The following is a 12,680-nucleotide window of genomic DNA, read 5'->3' as shown; positions in this document are numbered from 1 at the left end:
TAAAAAGACAAAAAGTTCTGAAAAATCTCTGCAATTTCCATCTTCACTCAATTTCTCACCAGATTCATTCATTCACTCAATGATTTTCTCTCTCCTCTAATTCCGACGCCATGAAAGCCCTTCCTTAAGCTTTCTCTCTCTAAAATTCTCTCACTACCTCGATCTTATCGGAAACCCTAACTTTCATCCTCTTTCTCTCTCTAGAAATCTCGAATTGAATTGTTTTACCAGTCATATTAGTTGAAGTTGACTACTATTTTGTAGTTTTTCTGGCAATGCAAGTCTGCTGTAACTCGATAATCAGCCTCTCAAGGGAGGATTGTTTTGGAATTCGATCATTTTCTGCTCAAATTCATCAAATTCAGGAGATTTGCAGATTTCAATTTGATTGTTGTCACCGATTTTACTGTTACTGTAATGGCGGTCGCCGATTCTCATAATTCGATTCTTTGTAATGCCGGTGCCGGTGCTGCTGCTGGTATTGATCGTGGATTGTTTGATTTGAGTTTTTGAGTACCGCGAATTTTTGATTGGATTGTTGATTTGAAATTGGGGGAGTTTTTTTGATTAATTTTTTGAATTTGTGCTTTGCAGGTGTAATTGCAGCTTCTTTTGTTTGTCCTTTAGATGTTATTAAAACTAGACTTCAAGTTCATGGCCTTTCCACTCTTGGAAATGGACCAGCAAAAGGTACTTTTTTTTTAATGCAATAAATATTAAATTTTCTAGTGTTTTTTGCTTAAGGGAAGTCAATATTTAATTAGTATTTGAATTTTATTTGATGATTAATTTATTACTTGAATTTAATTGTGGAATTAGAATTATGTTGGTTAGGCTAATTGTTGGAATTTTTAATTTTTGATGAGAATTGAGATAAAAGGTTGAATTGGTTGTAAATTCTTAATGTTTATGCCAGTTCAGTAGATTACAGTGTGGGAAAAATAGGAGATTAGGAAAAGAAGATTGGTTCATGTTTTTGGTTTTTTCTATTTGGGATAATGGCTGATGATTAGAGGTCGCACTATACAAGTATACATGTTAGGGTTGTAAGCATTAAGTACAGTAAGGGGGATCATGTTTATCCAAATTGCTAGTATTTGAAATAAGGTGATTTAGAGTGAGGGATAGCTCAGATGGTTAGAGCTTCCCTTTGAAGTAACTTGATTAGAGTGAGGGATAGTTTAAATGGTTGGAGCTTCCCTCCTGATTTCCGGGTTCTTGGGATCGATTCTCATCACCCGCCCTTGTTATAAATTCTTAATGTTTGATGAGAATTGAGATAAAAGGTTGAATTGGTTATAAATTCTTAATGTTATATGCCAGTTCAGTTTATACAGTGTAGGCAAAATTGGAGATTAGGAGAAGAAGATTGGATCATGTTTGTTGCTAACTTGCTCCTTCTATTTGGAATTAATAGCTGGTGATTAAAGATTGTGCTATACATGTAAACATTCAGTACCTTAGGGGCCGGGGGGGGGGGGGGGGTTCATGTATTTAAATTTTAAACTGCTAATATTTGAAGTAATGTTAGTAAAGAGGTTACCTTTTAGTAAGGATAACATGATGTCAAAGGATAGGATTTTGAATAGATTTTAGGAACTCAAGGAGAAATCTGTGGCCGATTGTGATGGTTTATAGAGAAATATAGATGCAAATGAAAGTTTGATCTTTTGCTAAATGCCTGTTATACTTAGAAAGGGCATGCCATCCTCATTTTGTTAGAACGTAGACCGGGAAGGCGGGAATTGTATGCCTTTTCAAAGTCCCCTTAAACATTTGCAGGTGTCCTGTGTAAATTCCTCTGTTTAATTTACTACTATTTCTTAGGTTTTCTTTTTAAGGTTGTTTACTGCTTCTTAACTTGTTAATGATTATTTTCCCTACGCATGTGAAATTTCATTGTAAAGCTTTGGCTTCTTTAGCAATCAACATTCTTATTTCAACTGTTTTGTTTTTCCAATGTCTGACGTTTGGAATTTTATTTCAAACAGGTAGCATCATTGTATCTAGTTTAGAACATATATTTTATAAAGAGGGCTTGCGTGGAATGTATCGTGGTCTCTCTCCTACTGTCTTGGCTTTGCTTCCTAATTGGGCGGTAAGTGGCACCGTTTTCATGGTACTTGAAACATGGTTTATATTTTTTGTGAGTGCAATTTCTCATGGTAGCTCTGAAGACAAGTTATCATTGTGAATGTTTATTAAACACAGTTTTGTAAAAATTTATCATTTATAATTTTTCTTTCCCTCTTCAGTATTGTAGATACACTGAGACAAGCTCATGTTTCAATATAAAGAGTGATTTTGTAGATTTTGTAATAATCATGGGAAACAGGAAGTGGTTGAGTGAAAGGCTTAAGCTTTTAGTTTCCTGATACTTTTATTGATCTTATACATCTTGAAATGATGTGTTAAGACGTTCCCGGTGAATATAATGGTGTTGAACGTGGTCATTGGCTCTTGTTAGGGTGGACAAATTTTCTCTTTCTTTTCTACTCTGAATTATATGTCATATGTGGGATGTTAATAGGATTCTTTATCGCTCATCTACTTCATCTATAACCTAATAGCTTTATTTTATCGGTATTAATATTGAAATGGAATATCATTGTGCATACGTGATCTATGGGGTTTGTGTGAATAACAATTTAAACATATGGTTAGTTAGCATGTCTGCATGTATGGTAGGGTGCTATGGGGATGCATCACCTATTAACTCGTATGGAGTCTATGCTTTTTTTGATCTATTAAGTGAGATAAAGGTAAAGGTAATGTAACTGAGACTATTTTTTGGTGAAATTGATGAAACTTCATTCATAAACAATGATGACTATCCCATAAGGATTTTCCAGGAGTGGGACTAGGAAGTGTTTGGTCTGTTGAGCGATATTGCCTTACTGAAACAAGTTGAAACTGATTTAAAAGTTATTTTGAGATTTTGACCATGGAGGAAAATGTTTATTTACACCATAAGCTTGACTTATGGTCAATGGTTGATAAGAAGTAGCTAATATGGAATTTCTGATAGAACTGTTAAGATCTCAAGATTTGACCTATAAGAACTAATGGAGATTGTTAAAGGGGGCCATATTTAGAATCGACTCTAACCTCTCTTGTATCCCTCAATGATTTATTTTGTATCTTTTAAATGACGGCTGATTTCTCTTGCTAACGTACTTAATGATCTAAGCTTGGTCTGTCAGCTTGACGTTTCATTAGTCTCTAGAGGCTGACTTACCTTATGTCGTATTGCAAAATCATAGACCATTACTCTTTTCTCTCACGATGAGGTAGCTGCTATCTTTTAAAAGATACTCGTAATTAGTGAAATTCTTATTGTGACTTGTGAGAGGTGGTACCGTGGAAGCATTAATCCAGGACCATGCAATAATTCTTCCTAGCTTCTTCATTTGTGAATCTAGCTCTTCAAGCGAGGCTTCCCATCTAAAGAACATTATATAGCCATTACCCATCAACAAATTCTCAGTCTTTGCCCTTATTTTTTTAAACTTGCTACTGCTCAATGGGGGACTAATCTGCTTAGGTTTTAGTAGCATCTTCTTGTTAAAATTACTGTGGAGCAAGGAGGCACTTCGTCTCTTAATCCTACAGCTTAAAATCTTCTGTAAATCCATCTCAACAGATTCATTTTTGCTTCCTCTTCTCTCTTTCTCTCACCATTTTACTTCCAAGTTCCAACTGTGAATGGCAGGGTTCATAGTTCAAATTTTGCAGTTCACAGTCGTCGTCGTCGCTTCTGTCAGTAAAATTAAGTGATGCATTTAGTTACAATTGTTCAATCTGGTGGAGAGATAATATTTGCTTAATTGTCTGTTCATGAAATGACATATGTTGAATTCATGCTTATTTCTATTGAACTGAATATGAGGAAAATTTTATATATTTGGTTTATGATTTTCCAAAGCTTAATGCAAATATGCAATATAAGAAGTTTTACTTTAAGCATCCAATATTCTAAACTGAACAGCGTAGGTCTTGAGTGTCTTCTTCATCACTGCAATATTTTGGAATGTTTTTCTCTAAAGAAATTTTTACTTCCTCCATTCCCCTAATGTTGCAACAAGGAGGGAAGACACGTAATTGAAGATGATAGGAAATTAAGGTTTAATCGTGTTTGATTAATGCGGAACAAGTCAATAAAAAATAAAAACGAGAAAAACAATAAAGAAGATAAATAAAGAACTACGTGGTTCGGTCAAATTAGACCTACATCTAGGGGTGGGGGAATCGAGAGCTTCTTCACTATAATGGAGAAAGAGCAAGAGAATAATACAAGGAGTCCTAAATCTAATGGCCCAAAAGGTATGATCTAATCGATCAACTAAAGGGTCCTTTTATAACACAAGGAAACCCTAATAAAAACCCTAAATTGTTCCCAAGTATTACTCAAATAGCTGTCATAGAAAAAAAATATAATTTTAGGAAATTATCCCTAAAATAATTAAGCTAAAGCCGAACTAAAAAACTGAAATTCAACTAGGCATGGGCGTGCTTGGTTGTGTACTTCGTCAGCATATTTCCAGCAGCGTCAGTTCTTCGTAAGATGGCCATAGTTTTCTTGTTTCTCATCGGAATTAGGCATATGACTTATCATTGGAAAGATCTTAAAACAAGCTATCACCTCCAACATGAATCACATCAAAATCACATATATTTGAGATATCTCTGCATTCAAAGTTAGCCCTACTAGATGTGTGAGTCACAATTCACAATTTAACAAAAGATGAGGAGAGAGATTGAAAATAAATAAATATAGGGATTCATGTAATAAGAATAGAGATAGAGAGAAAGCATGTACAAATATGGTAGTATTGCAATATTTGTAAAACTTCCTAAAATGATAATTGTTGCAATATTAGAGGAATGGAGGAAGTATATATTATTTAATTGTTATAATTACATTGGAGACTCTTAAAGGACCACTCAACCAAAAGTTGATGGTTGAGGTCCAGGATTATACTCTATCACTCCCCCTCACATGAGAGCCCGTTGGGCATGAAGTGTGGATGCGGCATGGGCCTTCTTTATACCTAGCGCAAAATGTTCCACTTGAAAGTGGGGAGGGGGGGGGGGGATGATATTTGAACCTGTGATCTTTGTGTCATGCTAAATCTTAGTACCATTGTTAAAGGGCCATCTCAACCAAAAGCGTTGGTTGGTGGTTGATGCCTAGGAGTATGTTTACACTCTATCAGAGATGAACGTTGGAATCCCATGGGTTTAATTAAGTCGGAGTTAAACAGAGCACATGGACTGTGACTTTAGCAATAAGAGGGATTTAGTGACTGTGGACTGTAGAGTCGTCTAAGAGCGAGTGATTTAAGTAACTTAGATTAATTTTGCAGAAAATGAAGAAATAAAAGATGTGAACCAAAGGATTAAATTTGGGTGGACCAAAATGGAGAACTGCACTGGGGTATTTTGTGCTAAGAGCATACCATTGGCGTTAGGGTAAATCTATTAGACGGCTATTAGACCAACATTGTTATACGGGTCTCAATGTTAGGCTTCTAAGGAGGACCATGTTAGAAAGATGAGAGTAGCAAAGATGCAGCAAGATGGATTTGTGGAAAACTGGAAACACCTTAAGGGATAAAAGTAGGAATGAAGAAATTTGAATAAAAGTTGGAGTGGCGGATATTGAAGGTTAAATAAGGGAGATTGTATTGTGTTGGTTTGAGCATTTGGTCTAAAGACCAAATGAAGTGCTTGTAAGGAAAGTAGAGAGGTGGGATCTTGATAGTCTAAGAAGAGGTCGAGAAAGACTCAAGCTGACTTGGATGGGAGGATTTAAGATTTTTATGAAGAATTGGGTGTAGGAGCTCATAGCACTCGAGGGTAGGACAGGGAGGGAGAAGAATGGTTTATGATCTCAGAAGATAATTTTGGCTCATGTAGTTGACCCCAGTATTGAGATTAAGGATTCAGTTGTTGAATTTGATTTTTTAAAATTTTTTATTTATTTTTTTTTAAATTTTTTTTTTTTTGTTTTTCCCCGGTTTCAAGCCACTTGGGGCCAGCTACCTTGTGTGAAGTTAAATCCATGACATAATGTTTCTGCAGTCATTTCTTTGGAGAGCCTCACTTTCAGTTATTTTTCTCTCTCCCCCCTTTTTTAGCGCTCTTAACAGGGAATAATTATGAATGGCCCAGAGCATGTGTTCTTTGTGTGTCTATTATATTTAGCTTGCATTCTGTCTGGTTATTTGTTTGCTGGGATTTTTTTCTTTGTCTGATTTCATCTAAGTGACTTGAATCTACATTGATTGCAGGTGTATTTTACTTTGTACGAACAGTTTAAGAGCCTTCTTGGCTCAGATGGTTAGTTGCTGACTTCTAAACATTTTTAGTATGGAATTTCTCTGTTCTTTTGATGCCGGATGTTAATTAGAGCTTTGTCATAGTATATTTTCTGAGTTTCCTGCCCTTTATTTGCTAGTTGTATTGTTGTAACATATGTCCAGTTGTGGTGCATTTGTAGATGGGAATCCTCAACTTTCAGTGGGCGCAAACGTGATTGCTGCTTCTGGAGCTGGGGCTGCTACAATCATTGTTACAAATCCTCTTTGGGTTGTAAAGACGAGATTCCAGGTATATATTTTTTTTTCATTTTTTGTAATAATGAATTCCCATTTTATTATTCATTATTGTCAATGATGTGTGATTCGCCTGCGAGGTAGTCTGAGTGTTATTGAGGCTCCACCTCTCCTTTTGTGCATCCGTAATAAATTCGTACTGTAGCACTAAGCATTCAATTTTATTTATTTATTTATTTATTTTTTTTTTTTTTTTTTGCAGACGCAAGGAATGAGAAAGGGTGTAGTTCCATATAAGAGTACTCTGTCTGCTTTGCGGAGAATAGCACACGAGGAGGGTATTCGTGGATTATATAGGTTTGTGCCTACACCTCGACCAGCTCATATGCTATATTTAATGTCGTTTTGAATAATAAAGACAGTGATCGGCGGCAAAATCTTCTGTTTTATATCGGATGACATAATGAATATCTCTCCATCCCTTTTACTTTGTTTTACCCATGTTTTTATCTGTTCTTTCATATTTTCTTATAGATATGCTACCAAGTTGAATTGCATGCTTTATTAAAAGTAATTGAATTGCATGTCATACTGGAGTAGCATTTGCATTTTCATCCCTAATGGTTGGGAACCTGATAATGATATAAAATAAGGTTCTAGTGAACCCAAGACAACCTGTGTCGAAAGTTTAATGGGGGTGTGCTTTTGAAGTGAGAAGGGTACGTTTCTTGTGGGTGGGGTCCAAGACTGGGATGGGGTAGTTTCGAGTGGTGTGGTCATCGGTGGGGTGGTGGTGTGGTGGCTGCAATGGTGTGGTCGTCAGTGGGGTGGTGGCATGGTGGCTTAGGTGGTGGTTGCTATTTTGTGCTGTGATATAAGGTTTGTCAAGGTTGTTTGGTGTAGAAGAGTTTGGTGTTAAGGGTGATTCACAGGGGGTGGGAAATCATAGTAGAAGAAAGTTGGCAAATCATAGGGGTAAAGGGAGTGATTAAGTTGGACAAACCAATACCATAAGAGGGAATAACGGTAGTTGATTACCTTCTTTTCTTGAAATCCCTGAACCAAACTGAGCAACACCAATATTTTCTAAAGCCCAAACCTTCATTTCTCTTATCCATTGTCCTTTTCACATGACTCTTTTCCTAAGTGTTTAATGTGTAACAATTGTATAATTTCCATTAGAATATATGTGGGTTATATAGATTACTTGATGATCAGTGTCAATGCGTAAGAATTTCTTTTCATAACAGTTTGTTCGTTCAGAAAGATCTGTTCTTCCATCAATTATTGTGCTCTTTCCCAGATATTCGGGCTTATATACCCAATGGCCTGTTTCTAATTTGTTCTTATTCAAAAAACAATTATCTTTCTTAGATCTTCTTTTGTCTTATTAAAGTACTGATCGATATTGACTATGTAGTGGATACCCCTCTAGTCTGCCAAGTGCTAACCCTAGTGAACCTTTAAAAATCAATCCTGTTTCATTCATTTCATTTGTGAGAGTATTTGTGGGTTAATAATCATGTGAGCAAGAATCTTCTTTTTATAAATAAGGCATAATTTATCTACAAATAATTTTTAATTTTGGAAATACACTTAGGCCCTGCTCTCTTCACCTTATTAGTGCTTAACTGAAATTATTTTTACTGTAATTAAATTATTTTTGCTGAACTTGAATTATTTTTGCTAAACTTAAATTATTTTTAATGAGCTTAAATTATATTACTAATTCTCTATTATATTGTTTCTTTAATGTTACTAATTTTATGGATTAAATTTGTTTTTTACAAAACTGAACTTAACTAATATGTACTCAACTAATATTATATTTACTGAACTTAAATTGAGTGAGGTGAAGAGAACAGGGCTATAGTTATCTTCCAGCTACTTTACTGCCTAATTTGATTCCTCGTATTGTGAACTATATGCATGACAGCATGAATTCTTTCTGGATCCTCATTAGAGCACCCCTTTTCTGGATCCTCATTAGAGCACCCCTTTTCTGGATCCTTCTCACATGTACATGGAAAACCCTATCATGAAATTTGTTTTAAAAGAGATGTCAACTACTATTTGCTATGTTTCTATCAGTTTGATGCCTTTTGGGTCATAAATGCTGCTGTCTTCATTTTTCAAATGGATTCATCAAAAAAATTTCTAAAATCTCCAGTATGAGACTTCAATGTTTATTAAATAGCCAACTGAAGATCGAACAAAGTAAATGTCTTTAGACTGGATAATCGAGGGGTATAATCATTGAAATGGAAGGCAAAACGCAAAAGACCAACATTTTGCTGATGTAAATAATAATAGGGAAACATAAATAAAGAATAGGGAAACATAAAACCTTGAAATTTGAAGACTTTTGCGGAGTAGAGGTGCAGCACAGAAGCATAATATTTCATTTCTCAAGATTAAAATCATATCAAAAAGATTACAATACACCGGGTTTTATTGCTGCTTTAAAAATGTAGGTTTAAATAGAGCGAGCAAGCAAAGCAGTGTTAAAATATACAAGCCTTCTGGGGGTTGCCGGTTGGTGCACTACTTCGTGCTATTCCAATTGACATTTTTTCATTTTTTTGATAATCTTAATTGAGGATTTTTTTTGTTCTTTACATAGCCTCCAATCACATTTTATAGTGAACAATTCCTTTTATTGTTGATTTTTATTCAATTGTTGATCCCAATACGTAATACTGCACTGTTTCATGATAAGTAGCAGGCAAATTATTGAACCATACTGTATAATTTGGCTTAAAATTCCTAAAGGCATAGAATAGTTTGTCATTCACTCCACTTTGAATGAAGAGACTTCACTTAAGACTCACAATTTGTAGTTAACTTCTTTTATGTAACTGTCCTTGTTAAATCTGGGATGTTTTAAGTTATACTTTGCTTTTTTTGTTGTCATTTTATGACGACCCATTGTGTAGATCTCACAGTAATATTGACTTTGTGTTTATGACCTTTATGTATTTGGATTAACAGTGGCCTGGTCCCTGCATTGGCTGGAGTAAGTCATGTGGCAATCCAATTTCCTATATATGAGCAAGTTAAAAGCTACTTGGCCAACAAAGGTACTTCACTTTGTTCATTAGACTTTAAAACGATAATGAGCTGAATAGATCTCTCATATTATGTTAGAAAAATAACCAAAATTTTGTTTGTATAGATGACACTTCTGTCGATAAGGTTCCTGCGCGTAATTTTGCAATTGCCTCATCAGTATCGAAGATATTTGCATCTACATTGACATATCCTCATGAGGTATGATGCTTCTAGAAATTTAAGACTTTCTCTGATGGTCAGCTCAGGCACTTTCTGTTCGATTATCTATTGATTATTAGAATGCCCTAGACTGACGAGGACTTTTTTTAGAAATTGATCTTTACATCAACAATCAGATGTCATATTCTATTTTACTAGAATGCTGGTTTGAGTGGGTCTTACAAGCTGCAGTGGTAAATAATTTAGAAATCAGATGTCTGTTATCAACCTCTTTTAGTGGTTAACACATATTCAACTATAATACGTCCTCCCAGAATAAATACCTGACTCTACATGGAGTTTTAGGAAAGTGATTATGTGTGTCATTTGTACTTGTTAATTTATTCTAAAAGCAGACGTGAAAGGAGATAGTAGGCTATCCTCATTGAGTAAAACAGAACGTGAGCCATTTATATTTTCAAGTATATTTGTGGAAGGAGATAATGTATATTTTAGATCGAAGGAGAGATACTTTATCTAATATTTGCATTGGAATAGTTCATATTTCCACCAACCTTTTTGATGGCTAAGGTTCAGTTTCTGTAATTGTTTGCTGAAGGATTAATGTTTAAAGAAAACAATGCATGGAATGTTCTCTCAACCTTCTCGTAGCTTATGAATTATGATCTTTGTTTCTCATCAATCTCTTGGACTTTTTCTGCAATTAATCCCTTTCCTGGTGCTCAGTGATGGCATTTTTTGGGGCCCATTTTAATAGAATTGGATTTGAGTGCCCTAATATGAATAAAATTATCTTGCAGGTTGTTCGATCACGACTTCAAGAGCAAGGGCATCATTCAGAGAAACGATACTTAGGGGTGACTGATTGTGTCAGGAAAGTGTTTCAACAAGATGGCATCGCTGGATTTTACCGTGGTTGTGCCACCAATTTGCTTAGGACTACACCAGCTGCTATGATTACCTTTACCAGTTTCGAGATGATTCACCGGTCTTTGGTCAGTATGTTTCAACCTGACACACAACATCATACACTTTAAATTTCAGATGGAGTTTTTACCTGTTCTTCTGCCTCGATGAATTACTGTGGATATGCCAAACCTGCAACTATGATTTTCTCTCTATTCTTTGGTGGCCTAGAAACTAGGTTTACCCCCAGATAGGAAAATATGTTTGAAGCTCATTTTTTTCACCGGATGTAGGGGTGGGATTAATTATTAGTGATGATGATGAAAAATGTAAAAATAGAATTACAAAAGCTATTTATCAACTTTTAAAAGGCTGTGACAATATTTGTGAAACTGTGAAAGAAGTATGATTTTAGCTCTGTTGGTAGTATTGAGTGCTGCAGAGGTACTTGTGTTTTACGCTGAGAATTTTGTGTACATAAAGCTCTTTAACCTATTGAGTATGATGTGTGGTGTCTCAATCCGTTTTAAATATATTCTCTTCGCTTTCTAATCTTAGCAATATACACAGTACTTCTTTAGTTCTTCAATAGTTGTAACATTAGTTTTTGGTAACCTCTAAATAATTTCAGTGTTATCATATTTGGCTCTGGTTCTCTTCCTCTCTCCTTATTACATATAGGTTGCTCACTCTAACTTTCTCGTAGCATTCAAAGTTGTGATTTGTGTCACGCACTGACGCACGTAGTGTTCAAAGTTGTGAATTGTGTCACATTACGATAACTACAGCACTAGGGAAGTACGATATTAAGAGTATGAGTGGGATGGATAACTTACAAAGGGAAGGGAGGTAATAGGAGAATGTGCGTATTAGGTACTTGGGAGCATACCGATGGAATGAACAAAATACGAACAGTTAACATAATAGTCATAGGTCTTAGGTTGTTATGTTCCTAATCAGTATTTAGTACCAATAGAGTTCAGTTGTGTCTAAAACAAACGCAAGTCATTCTGGATAAAGACTTCATCTCAACATAGACCCTTTTAATTCTCTCTCTCCCTTCAGACATGTCGCGTCGCGTCCAAACAATGGGGAAAATTCACTCTTCCCTCCTTTCCTCCCTTCCCCTCCATTCCTCCAAATCCTCCTTATTCAAGTATATTATCTGTACAATAACACATCTGTTTAAAGACCATTAAAACCACAGCTAAAAGTTCATCTTGAAACTTATCCTAAACAATGACCTACATTTCATAACTCTAATGGAAAAAGAACTTTATTTTACAAAACCCGAAAGAAGAAAGAAAGTATATGAAGCTCATTGCATTAGGCTTGTTCGTTACTATTACGAGTTTACTATTTTATTGTCATACAAAAAACAAATGCATTGTAGAATCTAAGGAAAAAGTAATCCATCCAATCTTTATCTCTTTCATGACATAAGCTACACATTACTAACTTCTAAAAATGACAGTTATAAAGAGACGTTGATGCTCAATCTGTCTAGGATACCGTTTGGAAAATGCATTTCTTGTGTGCTAAAATTTCCAATTATGTTATTCTTTTTTACTTTGTCAAAAAAAAAAAAAAAAAAAAAAAATCCAATGATGTTATTCTTTTTTATTTTGTGGATGAGATGGTGCAATGCACTTTTCCTATGCCCAATTTTGTAAGATACAACCTTATACCCCACATCAAAGTAAAAACAAAATATACTTTTTCTTTAACTATTTGCACCAATTTATTATTATTATTTTCGTAAAATTAATGTATACATTTAATGGAAATTTCTAAAATGTATTTGAGTATTGGATTAGTAAAATAATCTTGTCTTTCCATCTAAAAAGGCCAGACTAATTGCACTCATAAAGATATTGGAGGTAATGGTGCTTATAATTTGACAACTCATTAGTTCTATTAAAAGGGCCGGTTGTTCACTTTTGTCTAATTATACAAATATTAATACTAATACGAGTTTAGATCAAT

General features: G+C 34.9%; 1 protein-coding gene across 1 annotated transcript; it reads left to right on the top strand.

Annotated features, from left to right (window-relative positions):
- On the top strand, positions 1–11,199 carry LOC145624119 (nicotinamide adenine dinucleotide transporter 1, chloroplastic-like). Its single transcript, XM_081677078.1, has 9 exons — positions 1–478; positions 595–690; positions 1,992–2,098; positions 6,294–6,342; positions 6,503–6,612; positions 6,820–6,914; positions 9,549–9,637; positions 9,733–9,827; positions 10,589–11,199. The coding sequence occupies exons 1-9, from the start codon at positions 418–420 to the stop codon at positions 10,823–10,825; spliced, it is 939 nt and encodes a 312-aa protein (XP_081533204.1). The 5' UTR covers positions 1–417; the 3' UTR covers positions 10,826–11,199.
- The last annotated feature ends 1,481 nt before the right edge of the window (positions 11,200–12,680 follow it).

Source organism: Chenopodium album, chromosome 3, assembly GCF_948465745.1.
Source record: "Chenopodium album chromosome 3, dcCheAlbu1.1, whole genome shotgun sequence".
Classification (NCBI taxonomy): domain Eukaryota; kingdom Viridiplantae; phylum Streptophyta; class Magnoliopsida; order Caryophyllales; family Amaranthaceae; genus Chenopodium; species Chenopodium album.
The sequence above is the reverse complement of the archived record's forward strand: the minus strand, read 5'-3'. Positions and strand labels throughout refer to the sequence as shown.

What these genes read in the sequence shown, in the direction of transcription:
- LOC145624119 (XM_081677078.1), top strand. Translation starts at nt 418, where the DNA reads ATGGCGGTCGCCGATTCTCATAATTCGATTCTTTGTAATGCCGGTGCC. An exon ending in TGGAAATGGACCAGCAAAAG is followed by an intron (nt 691 to 1,991) that starts GTACTTTTTTTT and finishes TATTTCAAACAG; the next exon opens with GTAGCATCATTGTATCTAGT. An exon ending in AAGCTACTTGGCCAACAAAG is followed by an intron (nt 9,638 to 9,732) that starts GTACTTCACTTT and finishes TTGTTTGTATAG; the next exon opens with ATGACACTTCTGTCGATAAG.